At 38.5% G+C, this 13,354-nt stretch overlaps 1 protein-coding gene across 1 annotated transcript; it reads right to left on the bottom strand.

Moving 5' to 3' along the window:
- Positions 1 to 8,071: 8,071 nt before the first annotated feature.
- LOC104234742 (E3 ubiquitin-protein ligase PUB24-like) lies at positions 8,072 to 9,338 on the bottom strand. Its single transcript, XM_009788362.2, has one exon. It carries the CDS (start codon positions 9,326 to 9,328, stop codon positions 8,105 to 8,107), a length of 1,224 nt encoding a protein of 407 aa, XP_009786664.1. The 5' UTR covers positions 9,329 to 9,338; the 3' UTR covers positions 8,072 to 8,104.
- Positions 9,339 to 13,354: the final 4,016 nt, after the last annotated feature.

The following is a 13,354-nucleotide window of genomic DNA, read 5'->3' as shown; positions in this document are numbered from 1 at the left end:
CGGAGAGTTTTGGGACACTTAGTCCCTAAATGAGAGTTTAAGTGTTGGAAAGTTGACCGTAGTTGGAATAGTGTGTAGATGGCCTCGGAATGGAAATTTGATGGTTCCATTACCTTCGTTGGGTGATTTTGGGGTTAAGAGCATGTTCGGATTGTGTTTTGGAGGTGCGTAACTAAATTAGGCTTGAAATGCCGAAAGTTGAATTTTGGAAGTTCCGGTTCGATAGTGAGATTTTGATCTGAGGGTTAGAATGGAATTCCGAGAATTGCAGTAGTTTCGCAAAGTCATTTTGGATGTGCGTGAAAAATTTTAAATCATTCGAAGGTGGTTTGGTTGGGTGTTTGATCGAAAGCGTATTTTTGAGAATTTTGGAGTTCTTAGGCTTAAATCCTTGAATTATCCGAGGTTTCAATGTTGTTTTAGGTGTTTTAAGGATTGGTACAAGTTTGGATAGTATTTTGTGTCTTGTTAGTGCCTTTGGTTGAGGTCCTGGGGGCCTCGGGATGATTTCGGATGGTTTGCGGAAGGATTTTTGAAGTTAAGAGATTGCTGGTTCAGCTGGTACCTATCATAACCGCATCTGCAGTTTGGGTTCCGTAGGTGCGGGGCCACAGAAGCGGCATTGAGGACCACAAAAGCGGATATCTGCCTTGTCTTCAGAGTCCGCAGATGCGGTAGGTAAACCGGTTGTTGGTCACTTAAAGGAAAGTCGCAGATGCGACAATTGTTCCGTAGAAGCAGGACCGCAGATGCGGTCCTATTAACGCAGATGCAGAAATCGCTGGGCAGAACATATAAATAATTGCCTTCGCGAATTTGAGGGATTCTTTCACCATTATCATCTGGGTTTGAAGCTTTTGAAAGAGATTCTTGAGGAAAACAAAGAAAAATCGCGTGAAGGTAATGTCCTTGACTTCATAACTCGTTTTTATGTGATTAAAGTAATTTATGGTGAGAAATTTGGGGAAAATGGGTAATTAGTGCTTGAATTTAAGAGGTCTTTAAATGAGGATTTGAGGGGACATTTGGACTCCGAATTCAGTGTTCTTGTTATGTATAGAATCGTGATAGTACGAGGTTTCTGAAAATATAAATTTCACCCGATTTCGAGATGTGGGCCCGAGGGGCGTTTTGGTCATTTTACATAATTTTGCGTATTAGCTTAGAATTTTATTGTAGAATCAGTTACTTGAAGTGTTATTTACATTATGCAATTGAATTGAATAGATTTGGGCCATTTGGAGTCGAGTACTTGTGGCAAAGATGTGGTGTTGGGTTGATTTTTGAGCCAGTTCGAGGTAAGTGGCTTGTCTAACCTTGTGTGGGGGACCTTCCCCTTAGGATTGGTATATTTGGTAATTGAAATGCCTTGTACGTGAGGTGACAAGTGCGTACTTGTGCTAATTGTTGGAAATCCGATTTTCTTAAGTAATTACTAGTATGTTCCTTTCCTATTTCTATTTCTTGCAATATTAAGCTTGTTGTTAGCTTAGGGAAGCATGTCTAAGTGACTTAATTTGTTTTATTTGATTCAACCTACCTTACTTGAATTCTGTGCAGCATGCTAAGCTAGAATCACTTGTTGCCTTAATATGAAATTTGGCCATTTCTGTATATCTTCCTGCTGTTGCTCTGTATTTATTTTAGGACTACGGATGTGGGATTCCGGTAGCTCCCCCTTGTCTGTTTACATTTGGACTACGAGTTAGATTCCCTGTAGATCCTCCTGCATATTTACTTTGGGATTACGGGTTAGATTCCCGGTAGATCCCCCTGCACAATTATATGAAACTACGGGAATGCACCTGGTAGATTCCCCTAGTACTGGGTATTTATATTTGGGACTACAGAACGGGATTCTGGTAGATCCCTGCGCACTATAAGTTGGACTACGGGACGGTATCCTAGGAGATCCTTCAGACATATATATATATATATATGATGGACTACGGGTTGGTATCCCAGGAGATTCACTGGATATGTAAAGATTGGACTACAAGACGGTATCCTGGGAGATCCCTGATTGTTACTATCGGTGTTGAGCGGTATTTCCTTTCCATATTTACCTTGTTCTGTATAGTTGTTGTTGTTCAGTTCACCCTGTGTTATTTTACTGCTGCACTCATTTATACTGTTATGTTCTATACTATTGATCTTTATATTTTATTTAATCTCAGTAGGGACCTGACCTTCCTCGTCACTACCCAACCGAGGTTAGGCTTGGCACTTACTAAGTACCACTGTGGTGTACTCATGCCCCTTCTGCGCATGTTTTTCATGTGCAGATCCAGAAACCGCTGATCGGGCCTACTATCGTTGAGGAAGGCGACTGCTTAGAGACTCCGAGGTACATCTGCCGTGTCCGCAGACCAAGGAGTCCCTTTCTATTCTTGCCTTTAGAATTTAGCCCTTCTTTACTTTTCTATTCTTTATTAGAAATTCCGGAGTTAGAGCTATGTAGTATTTCTTTTCTTAGCTTGTGATTCATGGGTTTCCGGGTCTTGGATTTATGTTTGGTATTAAGAGTTAAACACTGTTACTGCTTTATTTTGCTTTAAATTGTTTACTTCCGTAAAATTTTGTTTTTTCCTCCGCAAATTAGGCTTACCTAGTCGTAGAGACTAGGTGCCATCACGAGGGTTCACGGAGGGCGAACTGGGGTCATGACAGGCAAGTTTCTAATGGGAAACAAAACTTGCCATCGAACCAAAGACTATCCAAGAATTCACAAGTGTTTAACTATCATAGAAAGACCTCCAGTGTTCCACTTCTCATTCTTAACATTTAAACAATGGGGGGATAGTATTGGATACGGAAGCAAGGAGGCCACGAAAATTGAGACCACGAGACCCGAGTACAACAATGTTTTATCAGAATCCAGGACAGCATGACCAACCTCGTAGAAATAATTTATACAAGTTAGCCATATGTATTGGCGATTTGTTTTCTTTAGGAATCAAATGCTGATATACTTTTAAAGATAGAAGGAATAAATTAAAGTCCTTTTGTTTTTATCTTCTTTCTTGTCCAAACAATGAGTTAGTTTTATCATTTGAACGATAACAAAAAACTTCCAATGCTTGTGCCGGAATGAACATGAGACGTCCTATTCAAGAACACCGTAAATATAAGAGGGTCCTCTCTTATGAAACCTCATAGTAAATGGTTGGTTCCGCAAGGATTTATGCCTGGAAAATAAAGCTATTAAATGAAAATACACAGGAAGACTTATCTAATTCTATGCAAAAAGAATAAAACTTTTCCCAATATTCAAACAAAAATTTTCTTTATTTATCGAAATGCCAAACAGCATAAGTACAAATGAAAATAACAAAAGAAAAAAAGGATAAATCTAAATAGTATCGCCACCGGAACTCGGGGAGAGAGGCATGTACGCTCCCCTCCCCCGCCCCAGAAGAAGTGGGCGGATCGGCCGCTGATACAGGACCTGGTCCTTCATCATCATTCTCTTCAAGCTCCTCCTCGGTTCTCGAATACTCGAAATCGGTACTCGAAGAGTGAGTTGTGTCAGGCTTAGCCAGGAGAGTTCTTGAGCAGTTAACTCTAGTGCTCGGGCCTTAACAATTTCATCATAAATATCAATGATGCAAGCTTTGGCCTCCTCCAAGTTTTTTCTCATCATATAACATATGGCATAAGTTTTCTCAAAGACGAGGGAGTCCCCCCAGAGTTGGAGATTTGCCTTATGTCTATCAACCTCGGCAAAAGTTCGTCCCTCTCAAATCTCGTGGCAACGAGGCTGCAATCATGATCACAAAATGTGGAAAAGTGAAGCGAGCATTGATCCATGATTTTCTTGAATCTTTCCTCAATTCGTGCTCGCTTCTCCTTGACGGTATTAGCCTCTTCGGATGCTTAAGGCTGCCTCCAAATTATTCACACGTTCAACGGAAACACACTCGTGCTCACCAGTATCAAGAACAATATCCTGAAGCTCAACCCATTAGCCTTAGCATCTTGAAGTTGTGCATGTAGCTGAGTAGCTTATTGGTTGTGGTCCATCACTTCCTGCGCACATTGTTGCAACCGAGCCTCAAGCTCAGCCGCTTCGGCATCCTTTGCCTCCAACACCGGAAGATGCCCAACAAATTGATTCTTTTCAGAAAACAGCTGATCCCATTCAGATATAAGTCCCTCTTTATAAAGAATCAATCTCAAAAGGCCCTTGAAATCAAGGACGTTATCCTATAAAATGTATATCAAAGTCCAAAACCCTATTATAACAGATAAGTAAGAGAACAAGTATGGTACTAGCGCTGTATTGTGCATGGCGTTATTCAACGTACACTCCCCTAAAAAGGAGTGTAGCTTCTTCTTATCTTTCTTTAAAGCCAGCAACTTCAGGTAGTTGGCAAGCTTCACCAGCCTGGACAACATATGGCACCCCTTTGAAACCGAGAAAGTGACACTCCTCCTCTCTCAGGGATCTGGAGAAGGGGGTGAGTAGTTCTGCCCCAAATTCCCATGGTCAGGGGACTAGGGAGGAGAACCATCCTCTTCTCGGGCCTCTGTGGTTGGCAGTGGATACTGATGGCGAATCTGCAACTGGTGCAAAAAGGCATGGAGTTGTTAGTGTTGTATGTTAAAAAGCAACTTCAACAGGAGTAGTGCTGATTTTTTGTTGCTCATTAACCAAAGGCAAAAAAGGCCCGAGTTCTAACCTCCCAGGACCAAAAACAATAACGGGGACAGGAAAACAGGAGTTGGCATTATCAACCAGATCCATCTCGCCGTACAATGCTCGAACCTCTTCATCGTTCAGTTTTAAAAGATCTCTCATTTGAGCACTTGATTGAGCTGATGAAGATCATTGTCTGCATTGAAGGAAATCCTCTTCATCACTAGCTTTCCCGTCATCTTCAATGACCACGGTGGTCGCGGCCGGCTCAGGTGTGGCCTTGTCTATTTTCTTGTTTTTATCCCCATCCGAGGAAGAGCGTTGTCTTTTTGGTCACTTGTTCTCTAGATGGGGACTCCGAGAGGAAATGTCTTCACCAAAAGCAGACCCGAGGGCACCGCTCCGAGTGAAAGCATTTTGCAACAATCTGACAGCCTTCACAGGATCGTGCAAAACCTCAACTTCGGGATAGGCAATAGAGAAAAATGGGAGTCCTAAATAAAACAAAACGTTATGGTTAGCAAGTTTACTTATGTACATATAGAGGCAGAAAGGAGAAGGACTCACTTTACCGTGGTTCTTGGCCTTCCACCCATATTTGGAGGTCATCTCCTTCCACCGACGGGTTTTTGGCATAGTAATATTTAAAATCTTCTGAACCCATTGGTCGAGGCCTTCAATCCTTGATGGTGTCTACCGAATAGCTGAAACAACAAAAACAAAGAGGTCAATAATGATAGGAAGCAGTCTTTTACGAGTGAAAGAGATGAATAAATCACAAACTTACATGAACGAGTGCATGATTCATGAAATGATGGAGTTGTGGCCAGGATGATATCCCAAGTAGAAATAATGATAAACCACTCCATCCATCCACGGTTGTTATCACCATCTGTGCTGGTAAGTAGGGCGTGATGACCACGTTTACGGACATTTATTACTACCCTACAAAAAATTTTGGGGGAGTAGAGGTTCATCAGATGTGCCAGGGTTAGGGTTTTCTCCTTGTTCATTCAGAGCCGGTATAGACAAGCCACCATTCGCCATATAAAAGGGCATACTTGTGCCAAGCAGACCTGGTACCGGTGGCATAACTCCAAGATCACGGGGTCAAGTTCCCCGCTCGAAGAAAACGGACCCAAAGTGAAGGGGTATATATAGACATACATAAAACCTTTCTTGGTAAAGGTAACCTGCTCTACCAGGTCAGGACCAATGATGTTTAGGTCTGGTAGTTACAGTCCTCCATCATAGTAGGAATACTGGAAGGGCGAATAGGAGAAGGATACCTGCTAATAGCCCAAGTCCAGGGATGCACAGCGGGAAACTTCTCTTGGAAGTCATTAATGATGCTCAAATGTTTGGGTATGATGGTGCTTACCGTGGAAGGATCATCATCGTCGTCAACCTCTTTATCTTTGCTTCTCTTCAGGCCTCCACAGAAGAAAAGACCAGGATTCTCAAAAGACCCGATAAAAGAATTCATAACAGTAAGAAGATGATAGAGTTTTTGAAGAAAGTCGGAAAGAGGTGAAAGCAGAAGAAGGTTAAGTGCAAAGAAGATAAGAAGCTATGAAAATCTTCGAAGTGAACGATGTAAGATGATGAGTATAACTATAGATATAGACGGTAAAAATCATGATCATGATTACCTCAAGAATCAGATAAAATATTGCTAAATCATGAGGAAACACGTGTTCGGGATATTAAATGTGATAAGACATGCGCCATTTCAAGCGTCAATGACTTTTCAGAAGGTTTTTAGAAGATTTTCCGCCAAGAAAGAAATCTTCAACAACTTCTCGGTGACACAAAGATATACCACTGGAAAGCAGGGGGACTATCTGTATACGATACAATTAGTTTACATTAAATGATCGAGTGACAACATAACACGTGAAATAGAAAACGGGTAGAAAGTAAATTGCGTAGCAACCAATACCGGAAACAACAGAAGCAAGTGAAATGGGGCTGACCCCGAAGGAAATATGATCAACGTGGGATGCAGAATCAAATGCTTGCCATCAAACATCATTCAATGAAGGATATTCCCAGGCATTAAATGAGCAGTCGTTGCGGAGAATATTTATATTCATGGGCTACCGTTACATATTCATCAATGACCTCTTTTTATTTTCATTTAAGAGGGGCTTGATCCTCGGATCTTGTTTCCCTAGGTATAACTATAAATCATAGACTCAACGGCCATTGTAAGGGAGCAAATTCTTGGCAAAACTTATGCTACGGTCTATTCTCAAGCTAAACCAACTAACTTGCTTTTTATATTGTTGTTACTTTGTCCTCGAAGGCATTGCTCCCGGAGTCAAACCTGTTGTTTTCGTTGATTTTAACGCTAAGTTTATTTTATTCTAGTTTATTTGCTATTTTGGATCAAATCAGTTTGCTTGTTTATAAACCAAATAATAAATTTAATTGTATCATTTTACGGGTGAAATCTCACTGTCTTATTTAAAGATTGAAATATTATGATTTTCCCTTTGAAAAACTTGATCACATACATAATCCATTGAGATAGAAATGCAAATCGCATGATAACAATTGCACTAAGAAATTAATTGAAGGGAAATTGTTGAACAGATAAAGTAAATCAAAGGGACTACCACAAATGCTTTTTCTTCAAATAGTAGAAAAGCCATATATCCAAAAACCGATAGAAAGTTTCTTTGGTCCCCCTTTTGTATATTAGAATGCGTACTTTGACTCCAAATTATTAATTAATACCTATATTACTTGCACAAGTCATGGAAGAAATTCAGATCAGAAATACGAGTAATATCACCTACCTCGAGACCAACAAATTAAACCGACAAAGTCAAGCTTCATCGAACTTATAAGGTATTAAATTTATAAAATAAAATATTCAGTCTGACAAGCTATGCAATCCTACACCCCTTCAAATGAAACAGCCCGTTGTTGGGAAATTTTGTATCTAGTAAATTCTAAATTAGAACAAGCTTACAACTCTTATTAACAATATATAAAGTAGTTGGATTGCAAATTAATTTAAGGTGTACTCCACAATCTACATTTACTTATAATATAAAAGACATTCGCTAATAAGATAATAAACAGAAGAAGTTAAAAAAACTTCTTAATTTCTTTTTTTAAGCTGCTGAAAAATTCTATTCTATTATTATAAATCAGAATTATATTCGTTAGAAATGCTCAAAACATGCATCTACCTTGAGCCTTACAAATTAATTGAACAACATACCAAGTCAAGATTGTTTTAATTCATGAAACGATAAGAACTACCAAACACTTGAGATCTGTCCTATTAGCCATCTATACAAGTGGATCCTTCACTTGAAATAAAGTTCTTCATTTACTTGCAAATGATTTCAACCATTAACATTATTAAATGAGATCAAAAGTTGTTTCAAGTAACATGCATGTACAAAATTGTTCGGATATTAATTTGTAATTCTTTGTAATAATTAATTATTAAGCATACCTTGTTAAGGTAGCAACTTCAACACAGGGTGAATTCTTCCAAACATCAAAATGTGTTCTTAGGATTTCCCTTGCTATATCCTTGAGATGTGAAGGACAATCTGCTTGAAGCACCGTGCAAAGCTTTGACACAGTTTTAACTTTCAACATCTCCTGAAGCACTCCACATGTTGCAGAATACCTGGAAATCAACGAAAGAATCGACATAGCTCGTACATCTGCAGTGGGAGTCACTTTCAGAATCCTCTTTGTGATCATAGCAATTCCAGCAGCATGACTAAGAAGTTGCGCTCTTCCATCTGCACAAGAACACAAATGGAATAGTATCCCTAGAATGAGCTCTGTTGTCTTTTTATTTGAAAATTTGAGTTCGAGCTCGATGAGCTCGAACACTGCCCTTGATTCAATCATCATATTTCGGTTTCTGCTCAGAGAACTAGTATCTAACATGACATGTAAAGCAGCATCAAGTCCTTTTTGAGTGATGATACTACTCTCACGTAAAAACTCTATCATTTTCTTGAAAAACTCAGGTCTCAACCTCTCTAATGTCCCCGAATTCGCCTTACCGATGACAGTTCTCAACACACACATTGCATGGTTTTTTATTACTTCATGATTTTGCGTCTCGTGGTCAAGACCTAATGCCCACATAATCGGATCTACTATTTCTTCATGATTTTCGACCTTAGTTTCACAAGAAGAAATATTCCAGATCAAAGAAAGAATAGTAAGGGCTTTTTCAAGACCATTTATATCACGTTTCTTGTAACATTGGATGAAGAAACTAACTAGGGTATTATGAACTCCACCTTCAACCATGTACTGTCTGTTCCTCTCATTTTCCTTAGCCAGCAACTCCAACTTCTCTAGCGCCCTAATCTTCGATCTGGTGACCGAAAGATCAAGCACGAGGTTGAGGACATAGACTTTGCTTGCAGGAGGCTTTGGAGTTATAATCCGATCAATACCGTTGGCTCCATTTGCTATGAACCATGCTTGAATCAGACGGCGGAGAGTGTGATTTGGTGTCAAGTCAGAGTCTGTTGGCAAAGGCTGCTTAGTAACTGGACATATGGTATTATGGTTCTTGAAAAGCCAATGTTCTATGCTTTCACGATCGTAGGTGATTCCTGTAATGGCAGTCACTGGATCTTTCATGATTTGTAAAGAAATTGGACAAATGAAATACTCAGGGACTTCAATATTTTCCATGATCTTTTGGTTTCTCAATTTTGTTAGTTCTTTGGAATTCTGATTAAAAAAGTGATACTAAATGGAGAGGTGTGGAGTCGAGAAGGTAGAGAGTTTACTTGTGTGGTAAGAGAAAGCGGCTAATGCATTGAAGTAATGGAAGGATAACGAAGACTGGAGACTGGAGACTGGAGAGTGGAAATCTGGAAGCCTTATGATTGAGCCAAGGAATAAGATTGGTCGTTGTTAATTAGTCATGCTTTCTCACGATGTGATTGCTTGGGACTTTGGTCAAAGTAAAGAATAACTGGTTATCTGACCAAAATTGGACAAAGACATTATCAATCTGCTTTTATTTTATATTTGTTATTTCCTTCATCTTTACAAATTACAAGTAAATGTGAACAGAGGCGGATCCAGAATTTGAAGCTTATGGGTTTTTACCGTAATTTCAGATTAATATGCAATAATAACTGGGTTCACAGTCAGATATTTACCAATATTTAGTGAATTTCTTAATATAAATATAGGATCTACGCAAGAGTTACTGGGTTCCCGGAAACCCGTAGTCTATGCACTAGGTCCGCCCCTGCATCTGATACCGATAAACTTTTATATATTGAATAGTATTATCATTTTATTTACTAAATTATTAGGAATGTTATGCTCTGAATTACTTAATTATTTTATGTCTAAACCTAATGCTTGATCAAACACTGGAATACACATTTCTCACATCCAGGGTCTATACTTACAACAAAATCATAAGGATTAATGAAAAATGGCAGCCCCCACCAAGAGGCTGGTTTAAGGTTAATATTGATGATGCCTTCAGAAGCAACTATCTGGAAGGAGGTATCAGCGGAGTCATTCGTGACTATAAGGAACAATGGCGGACAGGTTACCACAAGAAAATTCAAGCAACATCACCAATACAAACAGAACTTCAAACATTTCGGCATGCACTTCAACTAATTATCAGGGAACACATATTCCCAGTTGAAGTTGAAACTGATGCCACAGACGTCATACGTTTTCTTCAGGATGAATACCCAACTTACAATAACTTAATTTATGAAAGCAGGTGGTTAATGGACGAGGCATCCAGGCAAGGGACAATCACATTTAAGCATAGCTTCCGTGAAGGGAATATGGTGGCTCATCTTTTGGCGAAAGCAGCTCTAATGCAACGTAGCTACAATAAATTATGTATCTTTGTTTTACCACTTGAATTTGTTATAGATGTCTATGATAAAGATCAGGATGGATATATATATATACATATATATATATTAGAAGTTGTTTTAGGGACCAGTGTGGTCATATGGCTGCTTTAGGTAATGACAATGCCTTACAAGGCATAATATTATCCTATGATGGCATATGTACTAATGACAATGTTAACGGGCATGAGCCCTAGTTATGTTTAATATAAGTAACTTTCATGTTAAAAAAAACCTAATTTTTTTTATCGGTCAAGCACATAAACAATTTTTTCTCTTAATTAAGGGTGAGATTTAAACTTAGAACATCTTGCCTGCTCTAACATTATATAATCATCTCATCTTAAAGTTTAATTAAACTACTAAAGAGATTATATGTAACTTCTGGCTATTAAATTAATATATGTTTCTGCAATCCACTGCAGAGTTATATAATATCTTGGCATGATTTTAGGTACTTTTTTATTTTTTCCCCTTAAGGTCGTTTTGCATAAAGATACTTTATAAAATCTATAATTTAGAGAAGTCAAAGATACATAATACTGAGGATGTTTAAAAAAATTTATATTCAGAGGCGACTAAGATGTTCTAGGTAATTTTACGGGGAGAAATTCTCAACGATTTGCCAGCTATACTTGAAATATTATATATCGAAACAATTAATATTACTCAAAAGGCCTAAAGGGCCTAAAATTTATGTTAATGTAACTCAATAAAAGCCCGTCGTAGCATTATTTTTTTTTTGCGTCTTTTATCATCAAAATTTCTACCTCGTCCTTTTTTTTACCCCAAATTTTTACCAATATGTATTACATTAGAAACTTATTTACCCTCAGTGTTTAGGGAAGTTAATTATACATTGATATACATTTTACCAATTATATACAAATTGGTATTAATGAGTATCCCTTTATGTTAGGAATTGAGTAGAGAATATCATTTATTCCCTACCCTCTCTCTTCGATCTCCCTCTCACTCTCTCACCCTCTCTCTCTGTGTGTTCTTTTCCCAACCCTTTCTTTCTTCCTTCGATTTTCTCTGTTTCTCTCTCTTTTCTTATTTAGTTTATCCTTTTTTCCCCAGGGAATTCATCAATAACTTAAATCATTTTACTATACAGTTTTAACTTAGCATTTTTGTTTCATATTGCACAATTGGTGTTATAATTAAAAATGTCAATCAATAAATTGTGAAGGTGTTGCAAATATTTTTTGGAGTTTATATCTCAATTTTTAGGGTGTTTGGTGAAAATTAGAGCTGATTTTGGCTATATATCATACTGAAACTCGAAGAAGAAGAAGAAGAAGAAGAAGAAGAAGAAGAAGAAGAAGGAGGAGGAGGAGGAGGAGGAGGAGCAGGAGAAGGAGAAGAAGAAGGAGAAGAAGGAGGAGGATGAGGAGGATGAGGAGGAGGAGGAGGAGGAGGAGGAGGAGAAGGAGGAGGAGGAGGAGGAGGAATATCTAAATCTTATACATTTCCCTTAATATTAGAATTAACAAAGCTGGTATGAAATAAATACATCATCTATATGAAATGTACTTAAACCGATTTTTTAAATCTAAGGCTATCATGAACAAGATGCAGCTACTACTGGGACACATGTATATCTTCAATTCCAACTCATGTCGATCACAGCAACATCAGCATCCAATATCTACGTGCAAGGTATAGAAATGTAGTATGAGTACAATCGACCCCATGTTCTTAATAAGTAACAAACCTAACCTTAGGTTGAGAGTAGTGCCGAGCTGGGACAAGGGTCAGAGTCCAAAACCAATAGACAACAACACTTCATAACAACATAATGAAAGTAACAAAAGAAGTAACTCAGAGATAAAATGCTCAGCTCGTTCACAGTTTCAGAAAATAGGCCCGCTTTTCAAGTATATTAGTAAAAACCATATCTTTTACCGAAATCACCAACAATATGAGTAAGTTTGAAAACTGTGATTTTTCCTTAAAGGCTTTCAACAGGTGAATGTTTCATTTTCAAATGGCATAAGAAAAATACATCTCTATGCCCACATGTCAATGTATGCATGCCAACTATACCATGTAATGATAAAACCATATGCATACTCTCAATGCATCAATGCACTCAGTCCACCCAATTACTCAAATCTCACAGTCACTCAATCTTCACAGCCACTCAGTCTTCACAGCCACTCAGTCCTCACAGTTACTCAGTCCTCCCAATCACTCGTCACTCAGCACTAGAAATCGCACTCAATAGGTACCGACTCTCACTGGGGTGTGTACAGACTCTGAAGGGGATCCTTCAGCCCAAGCCCTATACCAAGAAAATCATGCCATAAATCAATAAAATATGTTGCGGCGTGCAGCCCGATCCCATAAACATCCACACCATCAAACCCTCGGCCTCACTTAGTCATCAACCTCTCCAGTCTTTCGGGCTCTTAATATCATTAAAAATCAACCCAAAAATAATAATGTGATGTATCAATAAATGTTAACCGAAACCGATATATGATATGCATATGAATGTGTATGACTGAGTATATAATGCAATGAAAGAGAATAACTCAACAGCACAATTGACCTTAGTGTCCCAAAAATATAGGCATATAGCCTTGACATGGTTTCTAACATGGATCACAACTCAATAGCTCTAGTACATAGATATTTCATGGTTATAGATAAGATTAGGTAACTATACAGTATCACAGGAATAACGGAGTCACAATTCACACGGTGCACGCCCACACGCTCGTCACCTAGCATGTGTGTTACCTCAACACTAAACACATAACATGTAATTTAGGGTTTCATGTCCTCAGCACCAAGTTTAGAAGTGCGACTACCT

This window comes from Nicotiana sylvestris, chromosome 7 (genome assembly GCF_000393655.2).
Source record: "Nicotiana sylvestris chromosome 7, ASM39365v2, whole genome shotgun sequence".
NCBI classification, from domain to species: Eukaryota; Viridiplantae; Streptophyta; class Magnoliopsida; order Solanales; family Solanaceae; genus Nicotiana; species Nicotiana sylvestris.
Note: the sequence above shows the minus strand (reverse complement) of the source record. Positions and strands in the feature narration are given on the sequence as shown.

Bases quoted from the DNA above. Each gene is read 5' to 3' on its own strand.
- LOC104234742 (XM_009788362.2), bottom strand. From the start codon at position 9,328: ATGGAAAATATTGAAGTCCCTGAGTATTTCATTTGTCCAATTTCTTTA.